Here is a 25,056-nt window from a genome sequence, read left to right as displayed (position 1 = left end):
GTAATTCAATAGTAATACAATTTACAATAGTGTAATAGCTCCACAGCTCTGCCCACTGGGCCATTCTGCATGCCTCCCTCCTAGTCCCTTTTAACTACTAGCCATAGTGTATCTCACTCCTTGCTGCTGGAGTATCCCATCTCTCTAACAGATGTCAACTCTAACAACTAGGTTAAGCCGTCTCCTTTCTGGTCCCCCAGCTCGAAGAACTAGGTTACACTGTCTCCCTCTCTGACCGCAGAGTTTCATCACGGTGGCGGGTAAGCCTGCGATCTTCTGCCGTGTGTCGGTACCTCTCCTGCAACAACTAGGCCATCTTGCTTCCCTCCTCCCCGCTTTCCTGTCACCTTGGCCTTCCCAGCGGGGGGGGTTGTTTCTGTTGCTGGGTCTGCCTGCGCTGGGAGTGTGCGCCTTGAGAGCGAGAGACTGAGCCGAGCTGGCCGGGGGATAGGCGGGTGTGAACAGTGCGGGTCTCAGCACAGAGTAAATACGGCCCTGTGTTTGAACTACACACCTCCGGCATGCCAAGTCCTCTCCGGCTCAGCCAGCGGGGAGGCTTAACTAAATACGCCGCTCGGAGCCTTCACATAAATCAGGGGGGGTGAAAAAAGAAAAAGGTCCTTAGACAACTTCTCACACCAGGCAGAAGAGCACTGCCCTTTGCTGTTGACGGACACACTGTTTAGAAAAGGAATTAGCATTCTCATGTGCGGGGGGGGGGGTTGTGAAGAACTTGTGTTCTCTACAAGTTCACATCCACAAATCATGAACAATAACCAAAACAAAGCCCTATGACATATTTCCTAACCTCAGTCCCAACGCATGATGTTAATCTCCACTCCGGGCTGTTCTCTACAAGCTTTACATTCTTTCCTTATTTTTTTTCAACTCGAATCCCCGAACATGTAATTATAAAATACAATTTTATTTCTTGATTGGCACTCTGACACTAAAAAGAAACTACCGAAGATTGGAACTTGGGTTGATTGAAACATTTGGTAACAGTATTTTCTTTACCAAATGTTATTCATAAAACCACAATTGACAATGGTATGTGTGTCATGCTGAGAGATGGTTCTGTCTCAGCAAATCAATAAAAATAAAATGAAAAACGTCCTGTATCCGTACATCTGGTGAAATAGTTAACATAGTTAAAGAGGTAGTGTATATTTATATACACTGCTGATGCTTCCAGTACAATATGTAATCTATTCATGTGTCAAGTGTTCAAAAGAATGTCCTCCCAACTGAACCATAACAGTATTGAACCTTCAGATTTAATATAATTTGATATAATTAAGTGCGGATGTAAGACATTTGCAGAAACTGTCCAAATACAAAGACAACAAAATAATTAAAACCATAACCGCCACCATCTCCCGCCTGCTGTTATAGTCCAAAACAGGACCTGTGCAGCACTGATACACGTCCCTATCTCACTTCCTCTCACTCGGCTGTGAAACATTCGGCTCAGAAACTTGTTGTTTTTGCTGGAACGTTGAACTAGCATGGCAAATAACAGTCTTCTGAGCAGAAACAACAACTCAGAATTGGGTTTAATGCGTTCAGGGTTACGCAGCGAGGTTATGCCACAACAAATACATGAAAAGACTTGAAAAAGTTGATCTAAACTTCTCCTTTAAGGAAACAGTGAAAGAATCTGGCCCTTTTTTTAATATAAATTAAGTTTTTCTCTCTGTTTATCCATTCCGGTTTGAAATTCCTAATTTTACCCTCCTCTGCCAAAACTATTCCCAACAGCTTAGATACGTCAAGTGAAACAAAAAAATAGCTTTTCATCTATGTGCGTGAGTCAATTATAAGGGCAGCGTTACTGAATGCATTCTTGTTTCAAGTGTTCAGAAGAATGTCCTCTCGACTGAACCATAACAGTATTGATTCTGACATGTTTATTTTAGCAGCAGAGGCATTTTAATTTCGAACAACTCTGCCGTATTTCAGCCCTTGTTGTTCTTGTGTTTTAGATGATACTCACTCACTGCATTCGGCTAGTACACCCTGTTATTTCAATATCTGCCTTTCTGTACGGCCTCTGAGACCTCAAACATGTGTGCCAGCTGTCTGTATTCGGTATTTATTTTTTAAATAAACAGATAAAACGCTTTTTTTACAGGTTTGAATTGCTTTTTAAATTCTTTGATGTCTGTGTGGAACCCTCAATTTCTAAACAACTCGTCTCACTGTTAGCAACCTTGTTTACAGCTTCCACGCATCCTCTTACCTTTCACCTTTCATTACACCCACACTGTCCACAGCAGAGCTAAAACACTGAAGGGAGTAGCAGGGCTGCTCTCAGTAACAGCACTGCAGGCTCACGGGCCCTCGGTAAGCCACAAGTGTCACTGGTGTAGGCAGGTCTTGGCCTGCTATCTTCAACCCAACCCAACCTCAGCAGCACACAACTAATTGCCTGCTGGCCCACGAGGAATCCCAGTTATAGTTGGCTGTGACACAGAACAGATCTGAACCAGCGATATTGGCATGATATTTAGGTCCCAATCACGATGGCTGTTTTTTAAAGGCCAGGGTAACTTCTGCATCTCTTTATGTGTGTATGATTCAGTTTAAGTATCTTATACAAATAATCACAAGGAATCCCTGATGTTTTTGGTTGTTTTTGGTTCCCTTTGAATAATTTCTGAATTTGCTTTTACAGTATTAAATGTGCAAAGAAAATTCCCCAGATGAAGACCAAATGGTGAAAAAGCTGTTGGCTTAACACCAGTACAGTGCAGAGGAAAGCAATGTTGATATTTGGACGTACGTTAATCATTTCTGGACTTGCTTGAGGTTTGTTTCATCATCCATCTCCTAGCGTTTTTGACAGCTCATGCTGCAGCTCAGAGCCTGATATCAAACCACTGAGCTTCTCAAACCTCCAGCCGTCCACTTGAGCTTTAACGGAGGACATTCGACTGCTTGCCACACTGCAGCTCCCCCCCCCCCCCCCCCCGGCTCGAAGTTGTTGTAAATGGTGAGATTTGGCCCAACCTACACAAGAGCCAGTGCCGTCCAAACCAGATCCGATGTCGAAGACGTAAACCCTCTTGTTTGGTGATTGTTCTGATTCATACCCGAGTTTGAGAACATGTTGTTTTCCTTATCCTCTTCATACAAACTGCAGCCTGCCCTTTTCATCTCCAGCCCATCCTATACAGCTGTTTCTCAATGCTTTTCATGATGCATGTCAAGAAAACTTCAAAAGGTAGCCTAAGGGCTTTTTATGTATCTATATATGACACTCTCTGCTGACAGTACATGGGAAGCATTGTGAAGTAGCACTTCCACGTTCATAGGGACCCTAGGAAATTATCCTTAATACTGAAAGAAATGAACACTGGTAACTGGCATTTGCTACTTCCTTCCTTTCTGTAGGTGCATGGTGGTAATCACTTGCCTGGTAATCTGGTAGGTATTATAAGCAGGGGTTTTGAAGAACTGTCAGTTTTATTCAATATAGTTTATTATTCAAGCCAGTTCATTGTAACATACTGTCTGACTTTAGCTGCAGTCAAACTGAAATGGTCGCAGTAAAGGAATGTTGTGTTCTTCAAACGCTGGAAAACCAGTGTAATTGTCCTCCTTCAACAACTTTGTGAAAGGAAGCAGGGTTCACTGATATTGCCTGTTTTAGTTAAAAGCTGGAAAAATATACATTGCCTGAAATATATCTTCATGGTTATTTAGATGTTGAGTTAAAGGCCACAATTGTGTGTGTGTGTTGGGGAGTCAGCGGGGAGGGTTTATTATACCATATACAGCTACAAAAATGTAGGTTTGGTACATATTAGATTTGTGATAATCTCTTAAGTGTCTTTAATGTGCATTTGCATGCATTTAGCACACTGTCGCTCTAGCGCTCTTGCACAGAACATCGTAGTGATCTTTATGTTATTAACCATCAATGTTTCTGCCCAGGGCTTGCATGAAATATACTACACGTGTTTATGGTAAGACTCCATCCAGTTTAACTGCGTAGACACCATTGAGCACACCTGTTCATAGCACCAAGTTCAACAATTGTTCTGGAATTGTTGGAAAGAAAGCAATTTATATAAAACAACAACCTCATTTTAGGGTTTGTAATTAGTTTATCCTGAAAACCACTGTTCTGTATGATTGTAATTATAATAATGATCAGAATACTCTACAGGTGTAATCTACAACGTGCAGTACAGCCCACAGAACCAGAAATGGATCAAACTCTAGCACAAAGAGACACCAGGTTGGCTCTACACGTCTCCCACACCCTGAAACTGTGCTCGAGATATTGACATTTGTAGCGTGAAATCATATTTTCCTGTGACACATCAATCTGTAAATATTCCAGTTGAGGATTGCGAGGTTCGACTATAATTAATAGTTCTCGTGTCGAGTGAAAAGTGAGGAGAGTGTTATACATGTTCTGGGAAGTGAGTTTTGAATATGTTTCCATTTAAGAGGGTTTCTATATGACGGAAATTTAATAAAGTAGTACTCGGCCGTGTCTAGTTCAAAAAGTTGGCAGGAGATTCTGGTATTAAGTGTGGGTCTGACCCACATTATGAAGTCACTTGTCTTTTGTCATGGGTTGAGGACCTCTGGAGCTCCATGCAGGATAAATGGCCCTCGTTTACCTCATTGTTCACAAGATAACCGCAAGCTAAACCTTTACCTCATTGACAGAAATCATTTTTCACTTTGCTCTGTTCATTGTTGCAGGTGAACAGCAGCCTTTTCTCTTTAAAAATCTGGTATGTGGCGAAGGGGGATTTTTTTATTGCTATTATTTGCTGGGCTAAAAGCCAGTGCAGGCTGTGCATAGTGAGTGTGCTATATGCCTGCTTGTGTCCTAAATTAACAGCACTCTGATTTTGGTGTTTGTCATAATATTTATGGACGGGTGAAGCTTTTTTTTTTCTCCTCAGGACCATAAAAATAAAAGCTGGGAAAAAAAATCTGAATCTCGTTTCCCTCTTGAGATGCTGTTGACTTGATCCTTTAATGTTGCAGTACACGCTCTAAGACGGCGACAGCAGAGTCCTCCAGAGATACTCCACTTTAAATGATTCATTTAATCGCAGGCAGCACTTCACACAGTCCTCTGCTTTTCATTTGTGAACATTTGTCTATTTTAATGAGCTTCTTCAAGACCTAGATAAGGAATAGCACCCACATTCAGGAATTAGTAAAGCGAAACCAGGGCAAACAAAAACAAAATGAAGAGCAAAGTGTTGATTTTTTTAAATTTAGGAGTTAGAAATACAGTAGCCACCCATTGTCAGGATAGTGTTTTCATTTCAGCATGAAATTATTTGCCTTTTCAAAGAGAGACCAACCACAACTGTAAGGCGCTGCTAGATAAGAACACCATTGTTTAAATACTGTCAGGGGTCACACACACAGAGTAATCCCCAACACCTGTGGCTGTTAATTGAGGTCAGGCATGATTAATGAAGATCTTTGCAAAGTGCAGATTCAATTCCTGCAGCATTTACAAAAGGAGTGTCAGGTAAACGAACAAAGAAATCCCTTTAATAAAAGGCATGTGCCGTCCCCAGAAATGCACAGAGTTTGGGACTGGCTTGGAAGAATAAGAGATTTCCCCATAGTGCATTTGTACACTGGAGTTTATAACTGATATTAGTGATTAAGTGTAGATGTGTCATTTTTGTATTCATGGAGAATTTATCAGTGAAATTTGCATGTATACTATATGATGTCTACAGAGGGATCGTTGAAGTTACAGTGGAATTAATAATACCAATGAAAGATCTTCACTTTTATAACTGCTATACTTTCAACTTGCTGTGGTTTGGTTAATTGAAAGCTACTGTTACAAATCCATACTGACAGCTTGCACCCAGATAACATAACCGTTTAAGATTACCCCACTGATTTATCTCTGTCTCTCTCTGTCTCTCTATCCAGATGTTGATGAGTGTGCAGAAGCATTGGATAACTGTAACATCGATGCAATCTGCCAGAATACCCTGAAGTCATATAAATGCATCTGCAAGTCTGGCTACACGGGAGACGGCAAGCACTGCGAAGGTAAGAGAAACCCCGGCATCCATCCCGAGATCTGTGATAGGTTGCTGTGTGTGTACTGACTGCTGCTCTTCAGCCTTTGACTGCAATGTGTGTCTCGGGCATTGCTGTGTCACTCTCAAAGACACCACTGAAGTACCACCATTGCATGTGATGAACTGTGCTTTCAGAGAAGTGCATTACATGAATGGATCCACTGTATATACAGTGAGGGAAAAAAGTATTTGTTCCACTGCTGATTTTGTACGTTTGCCCACTGATAAAGAAATGATCAGTCTATAATTTTAATGGTAGGTGTATTTTAACAGTGAGAGACAGAATAACAACAAAAAAATCCAGAAAAACACATTTCAAAAAAGTTATAAATTGATTTGCATGTTAATGAGGGAAATAAGTATTTGATCCCCTATCAATCAGCAAGATTTCTGGCTCCCAGGTGTCTTTTATACAGGTAACGAGCTGAGATTAGGAGCACTCTCTTAAAGGGACTGCTCCTGATCTCAGCTCGTTACCTGTATAAAAGACACCTGTCCACAGAAGCAATCAATCAATCAGATTCCAAACTCTCCACCATGGCCAAGACCAAAGAGCTGTCCAAGGATGTCAGGGACAAGATTGTAGACCTACACAAGGCTGGAATGGGCTACAAGACCATCGCCAAGCTGCTTGGTGAGAAGGTGACAACAGTTGATGCGATTATTCGCAAATGGAAGAAACACAAAATAACTGTCAGTCTCCCTCGGTCTGGGGCTCCATACAAGATCTCACCTCGTGGAGTTTCAATGATCATGAGAACGGTGAGGAATCAGCCCAGAACTACACGGGAGGATCTTGTTAATGATCTCAAGGCAGCTGGTACCATAGTCACCAAGAAAACAATTGGTAACACACTATGCCATGAAGGACTGAAATCCTGCAGCGCCCGCAAGGTCCCCCTGCTCAAGAAAGCACATGTACAGGCCCATCTGAAGTTTGCCAATGAACATCTGAATGATTCAGAGGAGAACTGGGTGAAAGTGTTGTGGTCAGATGAGACCAAAATCGAGCTCTTTGGCATCAACTCAACTTGCCGTGTTTGGAGGAGGAGGAATGACCCCAAGAACACCATCCCCACCGTCAAACATGGAGGTGGAAACATTATGCTTTGGGGGTGTTTTTCTGCTAAGGGGACAGGACAACTGCACCGCATCAAAGGGACGATGGACGGGGCCATGTACCGTCAAATCTTGGGTGAGAACCTCCTTCCCTCAGCCAGGGCATTGAAAATGGGTCGTGGATGGGTATTCCAGCATGACAATGACCCAAAACACACAGCCAAGGCAACAAAGGAGTGGCTCAAGAAGAAGCACATTAAGGTCCTGGAGTGGCCTAGCCAGTCTCCAGACCTTAATCCCATAGAAAATCTGTGGAGGGAGCTGAAGGTTCAAGTTGCTAAACGTCAGCCTCGAAACCTTAATGACTTGGAGAGGATCTGCAAAGAGGAGTGGGACAACATCCCTCCTGAGATGTGTGCAAACCTGGTGGCCAACTACAAGAAACGTCTGACCTCTGTGATTGCCAACAAGGGTTTTGCCACCAAGTACTAAGTCGAAGGGGTTAAATACTTATTTCCCTCATTAACATGCAAATCAATTTATAACTTTTTTGAAATGCGTTTTTCTGGATTTTTTTGTTGTTATTCTGTCTCTCACTGTTAAAATACACCTACCATTAAAATTATAGACTGATCATTTCTTTGTCAGTGGGCAAACGTACAAAATCAGCAGGGGATCAAATACTTTTTTCCCTCACTGTATGGCCACGGGGACACAAACTGAGTTCATGTGAAGACATGGAAGTTTCTACGCAAATGCGCGCTGGAGATTTTCCCATGGGAATAGTGCACAAGTGCCCTGGCCTTACACACAAAGCAGACACATTATTGCAGAAAGGATGGAAAATAAGAAGAGGCCATTTGGACTCCTACTGTTATTAGCTTTTTAATATCAGGGACAGTAGACAAGAATGATCTAAAATGGTGATGCAATGAATCACACAAACTCGCCACTCTTAAAGTTAAAAGCAGTCCCTATCCTATTGCAATTGCTTTGCATAGGAACCCACAGATAATCAATGTACATGCAGGTCCACTACATGCATTTTTAGAATTACCACATAGATACACATAGTGGTATTTGTGTATTTAGTACACAAGAATATTATGGCAATAAACAGATGCCTATGTAGATCTGGGACAAATGCTGTACACCTAGGAAACTGGTGTGAAATAGGCTGCCATACAGCTGCCCCAGAAACAGTCGGCAGCAGGTTTGTGGATGTTGTGCATAAGAACCTGAACCAGACTGAAATCAAAATGTAACTGAAGTCAGTATAGATTTATACAGAAACATGACTTCTAGCAGTCATCCCTGGGGCCACAGAGTAAAAAATAAAAGCTTCTGGGCTCCACAATTGATTCAATAAATCAGATGCATTAAAAGAGACAGCATTTCCTTTTCTGTCAATTTCAGACGGAGATTGTTCTGTGTACGATGTGTGATTTGAAGTATTGGTGAAACTGACATGCCTCGCTCTGCATTATACACAAAGCCATGCTTCTGCAGAAATGCATCTTCGGGCACGTTCACTGACAATATCTGACATGCTCGCTCGCATGCACAAAACTGGCGGCGGTGAATGAGCAAGCCAGTGCAGATGCTGACTGAGTGAGCAGGAGCAATTAAACCTCCACACTTCTCAACTCAGACTTCGGGTTGACGCCAGAAGATGAGTTTGCAGATGTACATGGTGACCTTAGGTAGGGAATCTGAGACGAACAATATATCAAAATAAATCTCATGTTCGCCATTACATTTCAACACAGTCACAGTGTTTAGCTATTGCCCTGAGCTCTTTGACTGTATAATTATATTGGCAGCTCTCACTCTCACAGCGAAGAAAGGTTCGATGTTGTATAGTATCCATTACATGAGCAGTTTTGTGAACCCCCTTGGTGTGACCATTTGGGATTTGGGAACTGGCATCTGTAAAACTATTGACTATTTAATGGATTAGATTTTTTTAATTCAGGGGAGACTTCTCCATCTTCACACTTTCACTCTTGTGTTAGGTCAGGTGTTAGGTCAGGTAGCATGGACTGTCATTAGTCTAAACCGCAATTAAACTGGACCCTGTAACCTGTAGAAATGGACGTGTATCCTAGGAACAGGTAAAGAAATGTAGTGTTACCTGAACTGAACAGAAGGGGTTGGGGGGGTGTGATTGGGGTTGTTCTTCGTGTAAGGTAAAACACTGCAGTAAATTTCGAACATATGTTAGCAAATGAAATTAACCTACTAAATTCAACGCTGCTCAAAGCGCCTGCCAAAGAACTATGGATATTTCCATCAGAGAGGGCTGGGACTAGCTGGAGGCCTTTTCAGACACATTCTTTCTTTTTTCTTTTTTTTTTTAAGATGATTTTTCAGATGTTCAAAGCCTGTTGATTATATTGTTTTTTTTTAAATTATTATTACTAAACCATTCTTTACAATGTCAAATGGCTTTTTCTTTTTTCTTTTTTCCTTTCATGTTTTTGGTGGCTGTTTGCCTACAAGTTATGAAATGTGCTTTTTAAAAATGTATTCATAGCAAAAGTGACATAGAGACATTTAATCTTGCTTTGAAAAGCTGCATGTCTTCCTTAATGCTACAAACCCAGAAAGCCCTGGGAAAATACAGTGCAATTACATTTGCTACAGTAAAATATATTTTGATACAGCAGAGTTTTAATTAGATAAATATACATTTAAAATAAAACTCTTCTGTATATGTGTGGTTTCCTGAACTAACGAAAACAAATACTGCTTATTTGTCATGAAAATGAATACCGACAGCTATTCCAGAAGTAATACAACAGTGGTATTAAAAGAATTTTGACAGATCAATATTTTAGTTGGGACATTTTATAGAATGCACTGTAGAATACACTTCATTGTGTGGCTGACAATCCAAGGACTCTGTGATGGCACAAGCGTATACAATGCTTAAAACACAGATTCAGACTTAATTTAAAAGAACACGGAAATCAAACTCACATTCCTTCCCATAAGACTTTTAAAAGAAAGTATCTATTTTTAATAATTCTGCCTGGGCCTGAAAATGAATGTAGGCCCAGGAGCGTTAGCTAAGACAGAATCTGTCAATACGTTTTTACTGGACTGGAGCACTTTTACATGTTTGTGTTTATTCTTGTGGTTGTTAATCAGGGATTTCTTACTGTGAATTACTTGAACTCACAACAGTATATAACTAAAATGAAAAGTCAATATGTATAGTTTTTTCTCGTGTGTATTGTATTCCTTTCACATCATTGTCAAGAAAAAGCTCCTTATGATTTAAACATGCAGACATAACTGTAATCTCTGTAGTAATAACTTTATATATATTGTTTTTCCATGGAAACACCACTAGCTCAAAATGCTTTTAAAGCCACAGAAACTGGTCAGACCTGCACAGGGTTAACTGATCACAGAGTTTCACCTTTATAGTTAAGTCTGCTCCTTGTTTTTCTTTATTTAATAGTATTTTCCTATCTTTCCTTTGCTCCTTCCTTGTCCTTTCTTTTGCTCTGACAGCCTCTCTTCCACACTGAGATGCAAAGCCAGGGAGCTTTTTGTCGCCAGCGGGAAAACAAACAGAATTTGAAAAACAGAAAGCGAAGAGCATTTTGTGATGCTAATACAGGTCATTAGCACCCTACTGAGAGAGGTGCGGTGTGGTGGGAGGCTTTGCTCTTGCGAGACAATACCTCAAAGGAAAAGAGGCTCCTTTTTTCATCCTCTGCTCCTGCCCGCAATCCACCCAGCAAAACAAGCTGAATACACTTACTCTTGTGCAAAAAAAATAAAAAAGTTTTTCACAACATAAAGGTCACCCCCTCTGCCCACATTGTAATTGCTTTCCAGACTATTCAGGGCTCAGTACCTACAAGTAACCTCATCTAGATATATGTTTTGAAGTGGGTGAGGAGATAAACAGGATTTGATCAAACGTATCTGAGAAATATATCTTTATAAATGTCCTTAATATCCTTACTGATATAATGTTATCTGTAGTTAACTATTAGATAGATAGTAACTCGCTGGTGCTGGTCCAAGCTGACTTATGTGCAGTGAGAGTACCAGCAACGGGGATCTCAGTTTCATTGGGGTCCAGATTTCTGTGTTTGTACTGAACCATCACCATCCTCGGTTATAGAAGGGGTCCAGTTGTGGGTCTCGGCTGTGTCTGCACTTGCTTAACAGCTGTACAGATACAATCTTCAATGCATAGGTTAGTTCTGTAAGGCAATGACAGAAGAAACTGATACTTTCCTTTTTCTTCTATGCCAGATTTTTTTTTAACTCTATCTCAACAGCAGCAGAGACACTTTTGCCACGGATGAATTGTTTTGCAAATTATTATGTTGTGTTTTGTTTGTTAATTTTACTTTTTAAGTGGCAATAAGTGAAACTTATTATTTTGGGAATGTCTATCAACTTTTATGTTGTCTGTGTTCATGTTTACATTCTGAGTGATTCTCTTTTATTTCTGTATAAACAGTTTGCTTTGCCAACGAAAATAGCCACAGAAGACATAAACATGAGAAAGTGAGCTGGGGAAGCGTCCTTCCCCACCAAACTGTCTCATAATGACCAAGCCTTTTGCAGAAGCTGTTTTTCCAGAAATAGTGAGATGGTGTGGAAATGTAAAAATGCTAATGAATACAAACAGAGAGAATCTCACAGATTTTGGAGGATTTTGTTAATAGGATATGCAGTGTAGTCCAGGAAATGTAGGTGATGAAAGATATTAAAATGTACTCTTATCAGATCAAATTTATCACAAACTGATGACGAATTAAAATGTAGAACATCTAGAAGAGTGGGGAAAGTCTGTATTAATAAATATCCATTCATCTTCCCTTGAAGTGAGGATTGCGGTCTTGGGGTTCACTGTATGTAGTTTATGTAGTCAGTTCATACGGAATAACTTTGAAAACTCAGCTGCATGTATAGCACATTTCCTCTGCTGGGATTTGCACTGAGGGGGGAATCGGTGCATTCATCTTGAACAAAGACCCCCCCCCCCCCACACCACACCACACCCCCTCCTCCTTCCCTCCGATTGATTTCTCTAAAGGATAAGGCAGGCAGGCCGCATCCCCGTGCTGTCAGGTTAAATTAAGCAGCCCTCACCTCTGCAGCAATGCCCCCACAACAACAAAGGCGGGCCGACCGGCTAATTTGCTGTAAATTGGCCAGTAAATGAGTGGGGACTGCCTGCATCTCCTGCCTGCACTTCATCAATCCCACTGCCGTCAACCAGCCACTCGCCCGCTTGTTGTTTCAGCTGCAGCCTTGTTTCTCCAAGCAGCTTTCTCTCTCTCTCTCTCTCTCTCTCTCTCTCTCTCTCCACCTTTCCCTATCTTTCTTTCTCCTGTTTTTAATTTAGCCTGTTCCCTATTTCCCATTACCCCCCTGTCTTATTTCTCCTTTCCCTTCTGATGTTTTTTGTTTTCTCCTCCTGTCTCCCCAGTTTCCTTTTCTTTATCCGCTCTCCCTTTCACTTTTTCCCCCCTTCCCCTTTGTAATATTTCTAGTCATATACGATAGGTAAATCCACTCCAGCCCTATCTTTGTGGGTTAACAATAAATCCACCCATTCTTGCAAATGTTCGATGTAGGCCCTTGCATGACTTTGTGCAGATCCATTATACATAACCGCACTGCATTATGGTCCCTTTTAATTCAACTGAATGTAAAATGAAAAACCATTAAGGAGTTAGGAAGTCATCATTTGTAACATAAGCTCTGAAGCTGTTCCTTTACATCCGCTTGTTTTTAAAGTAAATAATTTTCAAGGGATGAAATCAGTTCTTAATTTTTTTTCTTTTTGGTCAAGTAACCAATTTGTGCAAACCTCCTTTGACTAGAGATGTCCATGTATCTGATTTCTCACCTATTCGCCTATATCCCTGTGGGCTGGATATGTGATGTTGCACAGCATTATAATTTACTTTGTTACATATAATTTTCTTTGTGTTCTCTCCTCTCATCTCAGACATCGACGAATGCGAGACTGATTACAACGGCGGCTGTGTGCACGAGTGCATCAACATCCCGGGGAACTACAGATGCACCTGCTACGATGGCTTCCGGCTGGCGCACGACGGACACAACTGTCTGGGTGAGTGGACTCGGGCAGGGAGACCCCCACCCCAAACTACTGGAGTGGGAGAGGAGCTTAGAGGAACAAAGGCCTATACTCGCTTGGTGGTGTGTTGGCCAAGGCACAGCAGTTGACTATGGTTAAGAGCTTGCCATTCAATTAATCGGATAAGCATAAGGAGATTTTAATAACAAACTTTATAGCTATTTGTCGATCTGTGGCATTATCTGGAATAGTTTTATTGAATTTCCCTGAATAAATGGGCCACTACAGCACATTCCCATCAGACTGTTCCTGGTAGTTATTAGCACGTAAATTCGTAGTGTATTCCCACCTCTTTTTTCTAAAAAGAGTTATACAACTCTGTCAATTTATGAAGAGTCTGCCCTTCATACTGCACCAGCTGTCAATGCACCATATTTTTCCAAGGTTTAACGTTCCACTAGTGTGTAGTTTTGATCAGATTGTGAAACATGCATTAAAATTTACAAAAGCGGGGAACATTTGCTTCAATCTAGGGTTTTCCCAAGTTTCGTTCACAGTTGATTTAGATTACATTTAGGAGAGAACAGCTTTGATGTACATGTAGTGGTAAATTATTAAAAATGACTCAGTTTCTGTTTTAGTGACTAACTTCCGCTGTCTTTAATTAGAGACAAACAGTTGTGAGATAAATGCCGATATCCCCCTGTGTTACAGCTTTTCACACACTTCCTCCCCTGTAATCACTCCCGAGCACAGCCTGGTGTTCTGTCCCTCAGCCGAAGTCTTCAGGGCACACAGGCACTAAGGCTCTTTCCCAGCCCTGCGCTCCTCGTGTCCGACCTGCCTCCCTCGTGGTCCCTCAGTTACGATCACTAGAATTTAACGCCATCCTTAAGCTCACACCGTCAGCCCACAACACGAACCTCCCAATCCCCCACTGTGAACTGTGAGACTTCCCCTTACCAATCCCTCGATCCAAACCATAACAGTAAACTATACTGTCCCGCTTCCACATCCTCATGTCCCACCACTAGGCCAAATATATCCCACGGGGCCTCATATGCCCGCTTCTTTCGCCCTGTTCACTGTAGCACACCAATCCAGGTTATGACCTACTGCACCCCAATCTCTCTCTCAGTCCTCAGCACCAGGCAGACGGTGTGTGTTGACAGGGCCCTGGGTGTTTGGCGAGCGCGGTGCCAACACCCCAGCAGGGCCCTGTGTGGACTTGCACTGCCGAGCATCTGGAAGGGCTCCCTCTCTGGGAGTTTCCCCGGCTCTGTCGTGCCGCGGAGCTCCGTGTTTGTGCAGCTTTGATAGATGTCAGACTTCAAGCTTCACCGCCTCCAGTAGTTCATAAATCTTTCACTTCAAGTTTTTTTTTTTTGAATATAGTTTAATTAACAGCACTTAACAATACCCAGCCCACTCTCCTGTTGGATTTAAATATCTCCTAGTAGTGCTTAGAAAATCATCAAAAACCAAACAAGAAATTGGGGAATATTAAATGCTTCAAGTATTATTTTGTTATTCTTTTCAAAGGTTTCAACTGTAACTGATCCAGGTGCACGGTCGTCCATTTCACCTGCCAGCACACAATGCGTATGTTTTGTTACGTAATTCAGAGGATGAATGCTGGGATTATTTTTTGCTGTAGGTGTGATGTCTTAGAAACACATGAATAGGGTAATGTTTGAGGGCATGAACAGGGGTACCTGGGTGTGTAAAACGACTCAACGACATTTAAATATTCCATGATTTAATATTTATTGATATAAAATGATTTCAGAATTAAACTAATAATTGTTTAATTGTTAACTGTGTCCTTAAGTGGGGTCACCAGTATCTGATGAATCCGGCCAGTCATGACGCCCATGGAAGAGTGCTGTATTAAAATAAACTGTGAACTTTGCTCTAAAGATCCCCATTGAGAGACGACCTTCAAAACATAACAAGGTTGAAATTCTGCACAGCAAGTTTTTTCTAATGTTAATGTGAATTAAGGTCCAGAAATGCCTGATACCTACATCATGTGAACTGCAACGATTGCACGCCATTCCTCTTCCCTGATGAGCCAAGATCCTGTCCTGATTGTGATGAGTGGGCAAGGCTCCGGAGATGAACGCGTCTTGCTGTGTCATGTTGCTGAACGCGATAGACACGGAGAGAGGGTCTGTTGTGGCGTGGGCTCGAATCAGCGTATGGTAAAAGGACAAACCTCCATGCCTTCCATGACGGTGCCCTCACTGCTGTTGGGCACCGAGATGAGATCCTTAATCTGATAGTGCCAGAGCACTTATGCTGGTACAGTCGGAGAGAAATTAATTTGCTGGATGATAAAAGGGCCCGTCTTCGTCAAGCAGGGACCGTCTTATCTGGAACAAGAAGCAATCAAGAGGATGGATTAGCCAAGGAGATCTGCTGATCTGAACCATATTGAGCTTTCTAGGGAGGAAATAATTAACAGGCAGGCAGCAGCCTGTCCGGGGCAACATTGCAGACTGCACTGCTAGAGCAGGAGTATCTTACCTGAGAACAGGCCTAGGTCATTGGGCTGTGGAAGTGCTGTCAACGTGTCATGTTTCTCATTTTGGCTACTGATTGTTTGTAAAGGCACAGGAAATGACTTCACAAAGAACTAAACAAACTACTATGAGTAGTATGGCATTACTTTCTGATGTCGCAGGACTCTGAGATACTTTTGCACTGTGTTTGTTTGTGTGTGTGGCTGTTCCTCGCTCTCCACTGTACTGCCTTCGCCCGGCTTCTCTCCATTTAGTCGGTTCTCTCCAGTTAGTGAGCTCAGACACACACAGATGCACACAGGGTCATTTTCTGAGCCATTTAGCAACAGGCACTTTAATCTGCACGGATCATTTGTTGCGCCGCGGATATGCTTCAGCCTAGCATGCAGGTGTGTAATTGATGGTCTGGCAATGTGGGCCTCAGTAGTCTTTACGCACTTCACTGGATCAACTCACCGTAGTCTGTCTGTGCTCCTATTTTGTTTATTTATATATTTATTTTATTTTCTTTGCCATTGTGTTTGTGTGTGTCCTCATTTATCCTCTTGCAATGGCTCCCCATAAGATTAGCAGGTGAACTGCAGTGCAAATGGCAGAGAGGGCCATATTTAATCGGCCCTGCCAGCTGTGAGTGTGTTTACACCCCACACCCAAGGATCCTCGGGGGACTGGCCTGATGTTTCTCCTTACAGTATGTATTTTGCAATGAGAAAGAAAGAAACAGATTATTTTTTATGACACAACCCATACTTGTGGAATTGCAAAGGGACAATAGAGAACCTTCCCCAGACCCACCATGGATGTAACTTAGTTCTGTATCAGTCTTGCTAGGTTGTCTATCAGTTACTCTCTTTCAAAGTGTCCTGGTTTGAACTACACAATAGTCTGGCAATGATTCACAGTGCTATCAGGTTTAATAATCTGGTAAACAACAATTTCTGTTACTCTAGAATGGTCTTCTATAGGCAACATGACGTCTTTTTTGGTGTGGTACTTCTAATATGCTGGGTCCCAAGAGGCTTATGCTGTACTGTATTCAGTTGCCAGCCTCTCTTGTTCATTACAATACCTGTTCTTGGGTGTGTATGGTTGGTTTGTGCCCCAGATGCTTGTATTTGTACTTCACTGGCTATGTTCTCTGGTCTCTAAGTTATAACATTTGCAAACCCCCTCTTCTTTGCTACCCTGTTAGTGTTAATGTCCTGTCCTGTCATAACTGCACTGTCTAGCACTGTCTCTGTCATACTTAATCTAAAATCTTTGAATCGTTCTGTGGTGTGGAAGGTTCCCAGGGCATTAGCACTTAATTTCCTTAAATTCCTTAAATGAGTGCAGTTGATTGTACAGTTCTCTCTGCTGTATCTTCTCGTTTTCTACTCTTGTTGTGTCAGAACCCGAGTTAACAAAGCACCGAAGCATAGGGTGGCAGGGTGTTTACAGGAGCAGGATTTTATGTCTGTTTTACTTTGTGTTTTTCTTCATATCTTTTTTCTTTCTTCTGCTTTTGTCTTTAATCTTTTGATCTGTCTCCCACTTTCTTACTCAAATAGACAATATCTGTATCAGTAAATAATGGATCAGTTAACAACAAATATGTCTTTTATAGGTCAGAGAAACTAGAAAGGTTTTCCAACATTGGTGCTGTGGTTGCATCTGGGGCTCTTGCCTCTATGTATTTATGTCTATTTCTGTGAACTTGGGAACCCAGCTGTTGTTGGCTTTAAGGTTTACATAGGAAAAAAAAAGTTGAATTTTAAAAAGGCTGAATTAAAAACAACAATAGACAAACTCTTTTGTTTAAAGCCAAAATGTTAATAGATATAATTAGTAGCTTTTTTAACCACCACAGTTTTGTTTGACATCCTATGCCAGCTTCCTGGAGGCTTAAGCCACTGAAGACTTGCACACATTAGTCACATTGGAGTGTAATCAGATATGCCCTATTGGTAGCCAATTTGGGCTTAACTAATTGAGCTCACAGTCTGTCATTGGCCAAACCACTGGCAGTTTCGGCCTCATCTTCTGTTTTTCTGTAGAGCTAAATATTTTTACAAGCAGGTGTTGTAAAAACCACTACATCAATCTGAATTCTCATGCATTTGTTGTTGTAATTTGTCTGAATTTTTTCTTTATAAATAGAAGAGTATTCTGTATCTATTTAGTACATGTTATTGAGTATAAAGCATCATAGACTTCTGTAATGCAAGACAGGATTTAAAATCTAAAATAAATTGTAACAAACAATGATGGTAAGAGCCAGCCTTGTTATGGTGCATTATCATCAAATTATCATCAAAGATTAATCTGTTAATTTAGAGATCGAATCGTTTCAGAAGGTGTCATATTAAAAATATGGACTGCCTGCTATTTTGAAGAATGACTACAACCCACACTAAAGCACACTAGTGTCTCTCATACCTCTGACTCTAGTTTGTCAGTCCCTAGGGACACGATCAAATAAAAATGCAAACATCAGTATGTTCAGATTGAGAAGTAAATGAGCTCCATTATATTTGATAATCCTTGTGTTATCACCAATAGCTTGCAACTTGCTCTTTGATCGTCCAGTCTGACACTTACAGGCAACAACGGCTGTAATTTCCAATACTTTTAATTGTTTCATATTAGAGTTGTGCCTTGTGCGCGTTGGGCCTGCTGTAGTCCTAATGGCTAGTAAGTGGAACTCTTTGTTCTGGGGCGACAGCGTGCAGTAATTAGACATGAGATGTAATTAGGAAGCCATTGTTAATGAGTACCCTTCCATACGTCATGCGAGAGCCTGACAGGTCTCCTGTAGATGGGCTAATGTCGAGGCTAATTACAGTCATTAGAGACGTGAGCAGTGCGCTGTGAATCTGACTGACACCTCGGGGGGAAGTTTCAATTCTGCAGTTCTAGCCCCAGTTTACAGTTTTTCTCCAATTCAGCATTTAACTTTTTACAGCTAGGTAGGCTTCTTTTCTTGTTTAGTCTTAATTATGTTGTATTTATTTATTACAGTAGTAATACTCAATGTAACATTCCTGCAAAATGCAAAGCTTTTTAAATAAATTATGGTGGTTATCTTTGACTTTGACAATAATTTTTAGAAATAACCGGAGGGGTGCATTGTTTGTTAGTGCCAGAAAAGATTTTGGTAACTGGATTTTATCGGGTCTCTTGAGCACATTGGATCTGTTTTACATTCCCTGCATGGTGACATGGGTGGTAACCACGTTAGTAGATGTGCAGGCATCCATCATACAATTCTGTCAAAGCTGGCTGTACGCTCTTGTGCTGACTATCACCATGCACCCTGTAACGGTGCCCTTCCCAAAAACCAAACCTCAGCACCGCACATGATGTCTGGTGTGATCCACTACAGTATGGGGTGGTTCATGGCAACAGCACAACACTGCTCACTTTTATGTAGCAAGTCTTCTGTGTGAAACTGCCCCTCCCCCATGTTTTTTTTTTTTTTTTCAGAAATGAGTGACATTTTTGTATTTCATGAAAGCTGTCACTTACCTGAGGGGAGATATTTATATTTCTTTACAAGGTAAAAGAGGTGCTAGTCAAATACATGTAGGCAGGTAGTCAAATATAAAAATATAATAACATGAACCTTTAGGTTTCATCTTTATGCTAATCTCTGTTATACCCCTGGCAGCAGAACCTGATTTTCATATTGAGTTCAGGGCACTGTGGAGTAGAGTGATGCTTCTTTCTGTGATGATAAATAGACAGCTAAACAATGTCTTTATTGAGCATGTTAATCGAGAAATACTTTTTTAAGGTTTTTTGGCTGCTATGAAATCAAAGACCCCAGTGTAGAAGTCCTGGGTGATTTAATACAGAGCCCAGCTCTCTTTTCACACCTTGAAAACATGCCCGTTCCACTCCATTGAAGTGCAAGGAAGCAAGAACACACTTGTAGTGTAATTCACAGACGCAGGCAAAATACTGCCGATCACCAGAAGAGTGTGGTTTTCACTTGTAGCTCTAATATTACAATAGCAACTCGTGTTTCTGACATTGCGTACCGACCGAAACTGCAGCATTTAATTTGTGCTGTGAGAAAGAGACCTTGTTACTTAGTGGCCTCAGATTTAGAGTGTATCTCTCCCAATTCCTTCTGCACTTCTGCACAGGACAGTAATTGCTGTTGTGATTGTTCTGTTTGTTTGTTTGTTGTTGTTTTTTTGTCCAAATGAGGGACGTTGAATCCTTGAGTAAAGCCATTGTAGTCGAAATGGATGAGGCCGATGACCACAGAATACAGAAATTGACAGGCAGAATGGACAGATAAATACCAGAAGTGTGATTTTATGTATCCTATTCACTGCATATTTGATATTTGAGGTGACTTTAAATAATATCTAAACTGGAGAGAGATGCTTCTGTTTTCTTTTTATGGAAAAAGAGAACAGCTGGACAGAGAAATATGTGGGTGCAAACATATTCATCAAACAAAATGGAAGTCAAATACGATTTACAGTGTATTTTGTAACAGAACATTTTTATTAACTATTTCATGCAGTTGATTTGCTTGATATAGTGATATACAAAATGAACAAATTAATTTTGAAAACAAATGAAAGGAATGTTTTAATGAAGCAAACAAATGCCATTAAAAAAATACCTCCTTAATTAGAGTTGTGTTGGTGACCATTTTGCATTTATTGACAAATTGCTCTTCAGTAAAATGTTCAGCCCTGGTAAATCGTTAGTTAGTTTCCTGCATTGCTACCTCTGAGGAGGTGTAAGATCGCCCCAGAGACATCCTTGGCTGGGATCAGTTTACTCTAGCTTAATTGTGTTTTGACACAAACAGTGCAGGTTTGGTTTACACAAAGTTTAGCTCGGAGCCAAACACACATCAGAGGAGGAATTGGCAGGTGATTGTTTGCCTGAAACTCCCAACCTGAAGTCAATTAAACTGGGGTCTGAGGAGCTGAGGGTCTCATTAAGCACTCACAGATGAGAGAGAGAGAGAAAGAGAGAGACAGACAGAGAGAGAGAAATGGACATAAAACACACAGGCAGATTTGATGAGATTTGTATCAGCAGCTGAATGTTTTTCCCCTGTAGATTTAGAACTCTGAATTATAAATAAGTCACATTTATGATGGATTTTTTCCAGACACCATCTGAACCATTGGGAAGAACTGACTTGTTTCATACGCATCTTAATTAACACCCTGTCCTGAGGTTCATCTAAGCCATTAGCACCTTCTACTTGTGTAACCTTATTTTAATGAATCAGTCTTCAAAAAGAGATCCAGCAGTTTTCATTCGTCCTTCTAAAAGATGCTTAGCGCTGAAGGTGACCCCATCGAAATCAGCAACACATTCCTGCCCGACCTTTTGTTTGGTTGATAGGAGAAGACACTCTTAGCATAGACATTTAAAAATGATAAAATATGTGTATAATTTAATATCGGCTTTGTCCCAAATCAGCCCTGGGGTTTATGAGATAAACAGCCGGAAGGCTGTTGAATATAAAGTGCTGTTTTACTGAGCTCCAATAATTTTTTCCCCCAAAGCAACTGATTTTAGTTATTTGTTATGTGAAAAACAGAAAAATGTGTAATCCTATACAAATATAAATATATATTTTTTTTCCCTAGTGCGAGTTGAAGCACAGGATAAGTTGTGTATGCACTGTTGTCATTTGTGATTACCTGCTTCCTTGGATCTCTCTGAGTGTGTTTATATTTATTTACTTACCTATTAAAAACGTGTTCAGAAATTTAGGAAATGGAAAGTGCAAACAAGCAAACAAGCAAACAAGCAAACAAACATGGTGCTGGCTGCCTCCTCAGCTCTCCTCGTTCACAGTGACTCGCTCTCTCACTCACCATATTCGTTCTGAGAGCTGTCGGACCAGGGTAGCCGGTCCTCAACAGAACCGTTTGGGGGTTAAGACGGCAGAGTTAGTAACAAGGCAAACAGCTATAGAAACAACTAACCCCCCTGAATAAAAGTGTCTAAGTGAAAACCACAGAGAGTATGCTCTGTAACATAACCACTATGTTTACACATCTCTTGATCTCAGTGCGAGGCCAAATGTTATATATACAGTGAGGCTATCTGAGAAACCAGCGGACATTGCCTGCACAAATAGAAGCAATCTCTTAATCTCTCTCTGTGTAAATTTATTTTTTTCCTCTTTTTTTTCAAGGGAACATGGAGGAAAAGGTCTGTCTCGTTTTTCAGAGCCAATGTGGCTTTTTAACTTAATTAAGCTTTTTTTATTTATTTCTTTCCTCTCGACAGATGGGGGAAAAAATAAAGTACCTTTTTTAGGTCCAAATAACACGGGTACTTCTTCAACCGTGCCAAAATCCTTTTCCGTTTGGAAATATTTGCTTTGGACGCTGGCCTTGCCCAGCACACAACACAGGCAATTATTGAAGATATTTGAACAGGATAGATCCCCTGACAGGCGACGCCTCGTTCTGAGGGATGAAGGAATCGGGAAATGAAACCCGCATTGATGCAGCGCCTGGAGCACATCGTGTTTGTGGAGCGTTCCCGTGGGATCCCAACAGGCCGAGTGTGTGTGCAGAAGGGGGTGGAGGGGAGGTCAATTGATACACAGTCTGGCCATATTAAAATGAGCAGAACCTTACACCGACCAGGGGCATGTGCAACAGCAAAATTGGCGTTTCTGTTTTTCTCTCCTCTGTGCCTAATGGTGTCATCTCATGTCTCTTCGCTAGACTCTATTGAGCAGTCGTTTTGCAGCAATCCTCAGTCTTTGTACTGCTGACACCCTTCCTGTTTGGTTTATACCTTTCTCTGTCTCTGTGGCGATCGCTTCGCAAAGAGCATCATATCAACTACAAATGTAATTGACTTGGATATACAGGAAGCCACACCTTGTTTTTTGTTTATGACTCTGCATCTTATATAAAGATGCAGCAGCTATCCAGGTCAGATAAGAGGAAGACATAAGCCTTTGTGTTTTAATGTAGAGTTTACAGTCAAGTCACTCTTTATCCAGTCAAATATGAGAAAAACTTTGCCATGCCAAGCTTCTACTGACTTTTTTAATGCCTTTAATGGAAACTAAACAGGTCTCAACTTCATTCATAAGTTTGCCCCCTGAAACTGGCCCCTGTGTGTGTGTGTGTGTGTGTGTGTGTTTGTTAGAGAAAAGGGGGTGGGGGTGTTGTGTTGAGGGTCACTTTTCCACTGACCTGGTTAGAAATGCATGAGTTGACATTCTCCTCTGCTCTGAGTTTTACTTGGCATAGCCTTGCTGTTTCCCTCTCATATGGTGTGTCTCTGTGTGTGTGTGTGTGTATGTGTGTGACAGAGGTGGTGGGTGGACTACGATGGCAGGGGCAGGCAGGGGGTTATTAGTAAAAATGTTCTTCCCGCTCTAATTTTTAATTCCATTGGGCTGAGAATCTCCAGAAAGGAAACCCAATCCCGTGGCCTTCCTGCACTGGACAAACAGACAGAAAATTAGTTTCGCATGACGGTTTATTAAAAAATCGTTGTGTACACAGCGGCTTATTAATGCAGCGAACCCAGCAGAAGTATAGGGTTCCGAGGGCAGGCGTGTGTGTCCCCAGAGGACCACAAGACACCGGGGTTCATTACAAGAGCAATGCCCAGCATCGTCGTTCACGGGAGAGATGACACAAAACACTACAGTACTACAAGACATTTTACCACATAACCACATCAATTACTAGGCAAAAGAGTCCTGATGCAGTCAGCAGCTGAGGATTGTCACACAATCAATATGTCCGTGCAGGGTCGGGAGCCTAGTCTGAAACCGAGCTTGACTTTTTATTGCAACTACAACGTTTATTGGATTGCTTGATTTAAATACCAATATGACCTCTTTAATAAGTAGAAAAGATCTTCTTTCATGGGGAAAACTGATCTCCCGGGCGGCGAGGGAAAAAAAGGAATACATGTTTTGATTGTCTTTACTCACAAGTATTTATATGTGGAAGCAATAACAATACTGTGTTACAACATATTCCCCAAAGATCAGTTGTTACATCAAGGACAAGAATTGGCTTATTAATCAAACAGCAACTGAGTAATCCAGTAATATTTCATACCCACTGCAGGGGACATAATTGCACAATGGACTGTATGAAGTTTATCTGACTTTATTTGCCAAGTAGAAGCTGTAGGAAGCTGAAGACAGTGGGAGCCACTATAAAGGGCTGCATTTTGTTTGTGCTCTGAACAATTGAGAGCATTAAGCTGGCTCAAGATGAAATAGAAGAGAATCCCCATAGATTTCCTTGGGCTGTGACATCCATTAATTCTTCAGTCACACAGGGCCCAAATTAGGAAGTTATTAAAATATGAAAGCAAGCCACATGAAAGTGTTTACTGTTCAAAGACAGGGCAGCCGAGGTAGACATGCAAGTTTCATTAGGGATGGTAAGTGTGACAGGTACCCAGGTAGAGCAGTCGGCCTAATGAGAGACCGCTATATGTTACTGCAGAGCCAGGGCACTGGAACAAAAGATTTCTTGATCAATTTCGTAGCCTCGTTCTCTTTTTGCAAATTCATTCAGAGCTAACGAAATACATTCTTGATCCGTTACAATTACAATAATCCTCACCATACGCCATTATTCTGTATCGGTGCTTGGGAATAGGAATTGTATTGTTTTCCTTGTTAGGGCCAGGGTTGCAGTCATGTGAAGTTTTCTAAAGGAAATAAATTGCACAACCATTTATAAGAAATATTCTGCACCACACCACATCATAGTGACTTGCAGAAGGAGACTGCTTTTAAAGTGGGAAAAAAAACAGCGGTACATCTGTGTTTGCCCTCGTCCTTTGATTCTCGATCCAATAGGAATGCTTTTCAGTTATTTAGTTTTATGTTTATTGCACTGTTTGCGGAGACATCTTAACCAATACTGGCATGTGGCATATATATATATTTACTTATATAGTAGTATACTGAGCCTCCTCAAAAGAGGAAGAGGAAAAAGTCTTTGGGGAATCTGTCCGAAATTGCCCAATTGCCCCATTGCCCCAGCCATCGTGAGTGGGAGGTTGAGGAGGCCAAGAGGTGCTGGCCTTAGATCAGTGACTCAGAGCAGACTGTTCATGATGTCATCTTGCATGCAGCGCCTCCAAGACTATTGTGGATACCAGCAATTTATTTTAATAATAAAAAGCAAACAAACAAACAAAGCTGGGCATTAGTAAAAACAACAACAACAGCAACAACAAAGAGAACAAGCTTTTATTGTTTAACATGTGATTTATCAAGATTAACTTAATCTATACAGGGTGTGAGGGACAATTAAAACCCAAGACTATTATAACCAAG

At 41.2% G+C, this 25,056-nt stretch overlaps 1 protein-coding gene across 4 annotated transcripts in view; it reads left to right on the top strand.

Annotated features, from left to right (window-relative positions):
- scube3 (signal peptide, CUB domain, EGF-like 3) overlaps window positions 1-25,056 on the top strand; it is a 95,492-nt gene that overhangs the window by 13,068 nt on the left and 57,368 nt on the right. For all 4 annotated transcript variants that reach the window (XM_066703520.1, XM_066703518.1, XM_066703519.1 and 1 more), the window contains exons 2-3: window positions 5,932-6,054; window positions 13,135-13,260. In XM_066703520.1, coding sequence (XP_066559617.1) covers window positions 5,932-6,054; window positions 13,135-13,260 — 249 coding nt within the window. The remainder of the gene's footprint in view (window positions 1-5,931; window positions 6,055-13,134; window positions 13,261-25,056) is intronic.

This window comes from Amia ocellicauda, chromosome 5 (genome assembly GCF_036373705.1).
Source record: "Amia ocellicauda isolate fAmiCal2 chromosome 5, fAmiCal2.hap1, whole genome shotgun sequence".
Lineage (NCBI taxonomy): Eukaryota > Metazoa > Chordata > Actinopteri > Amiiformes > Amiidae > Amia > Amia ocellicauda.
This window is presented reverse-complemented; position numbering and strand designations above follow the sequence as displayed.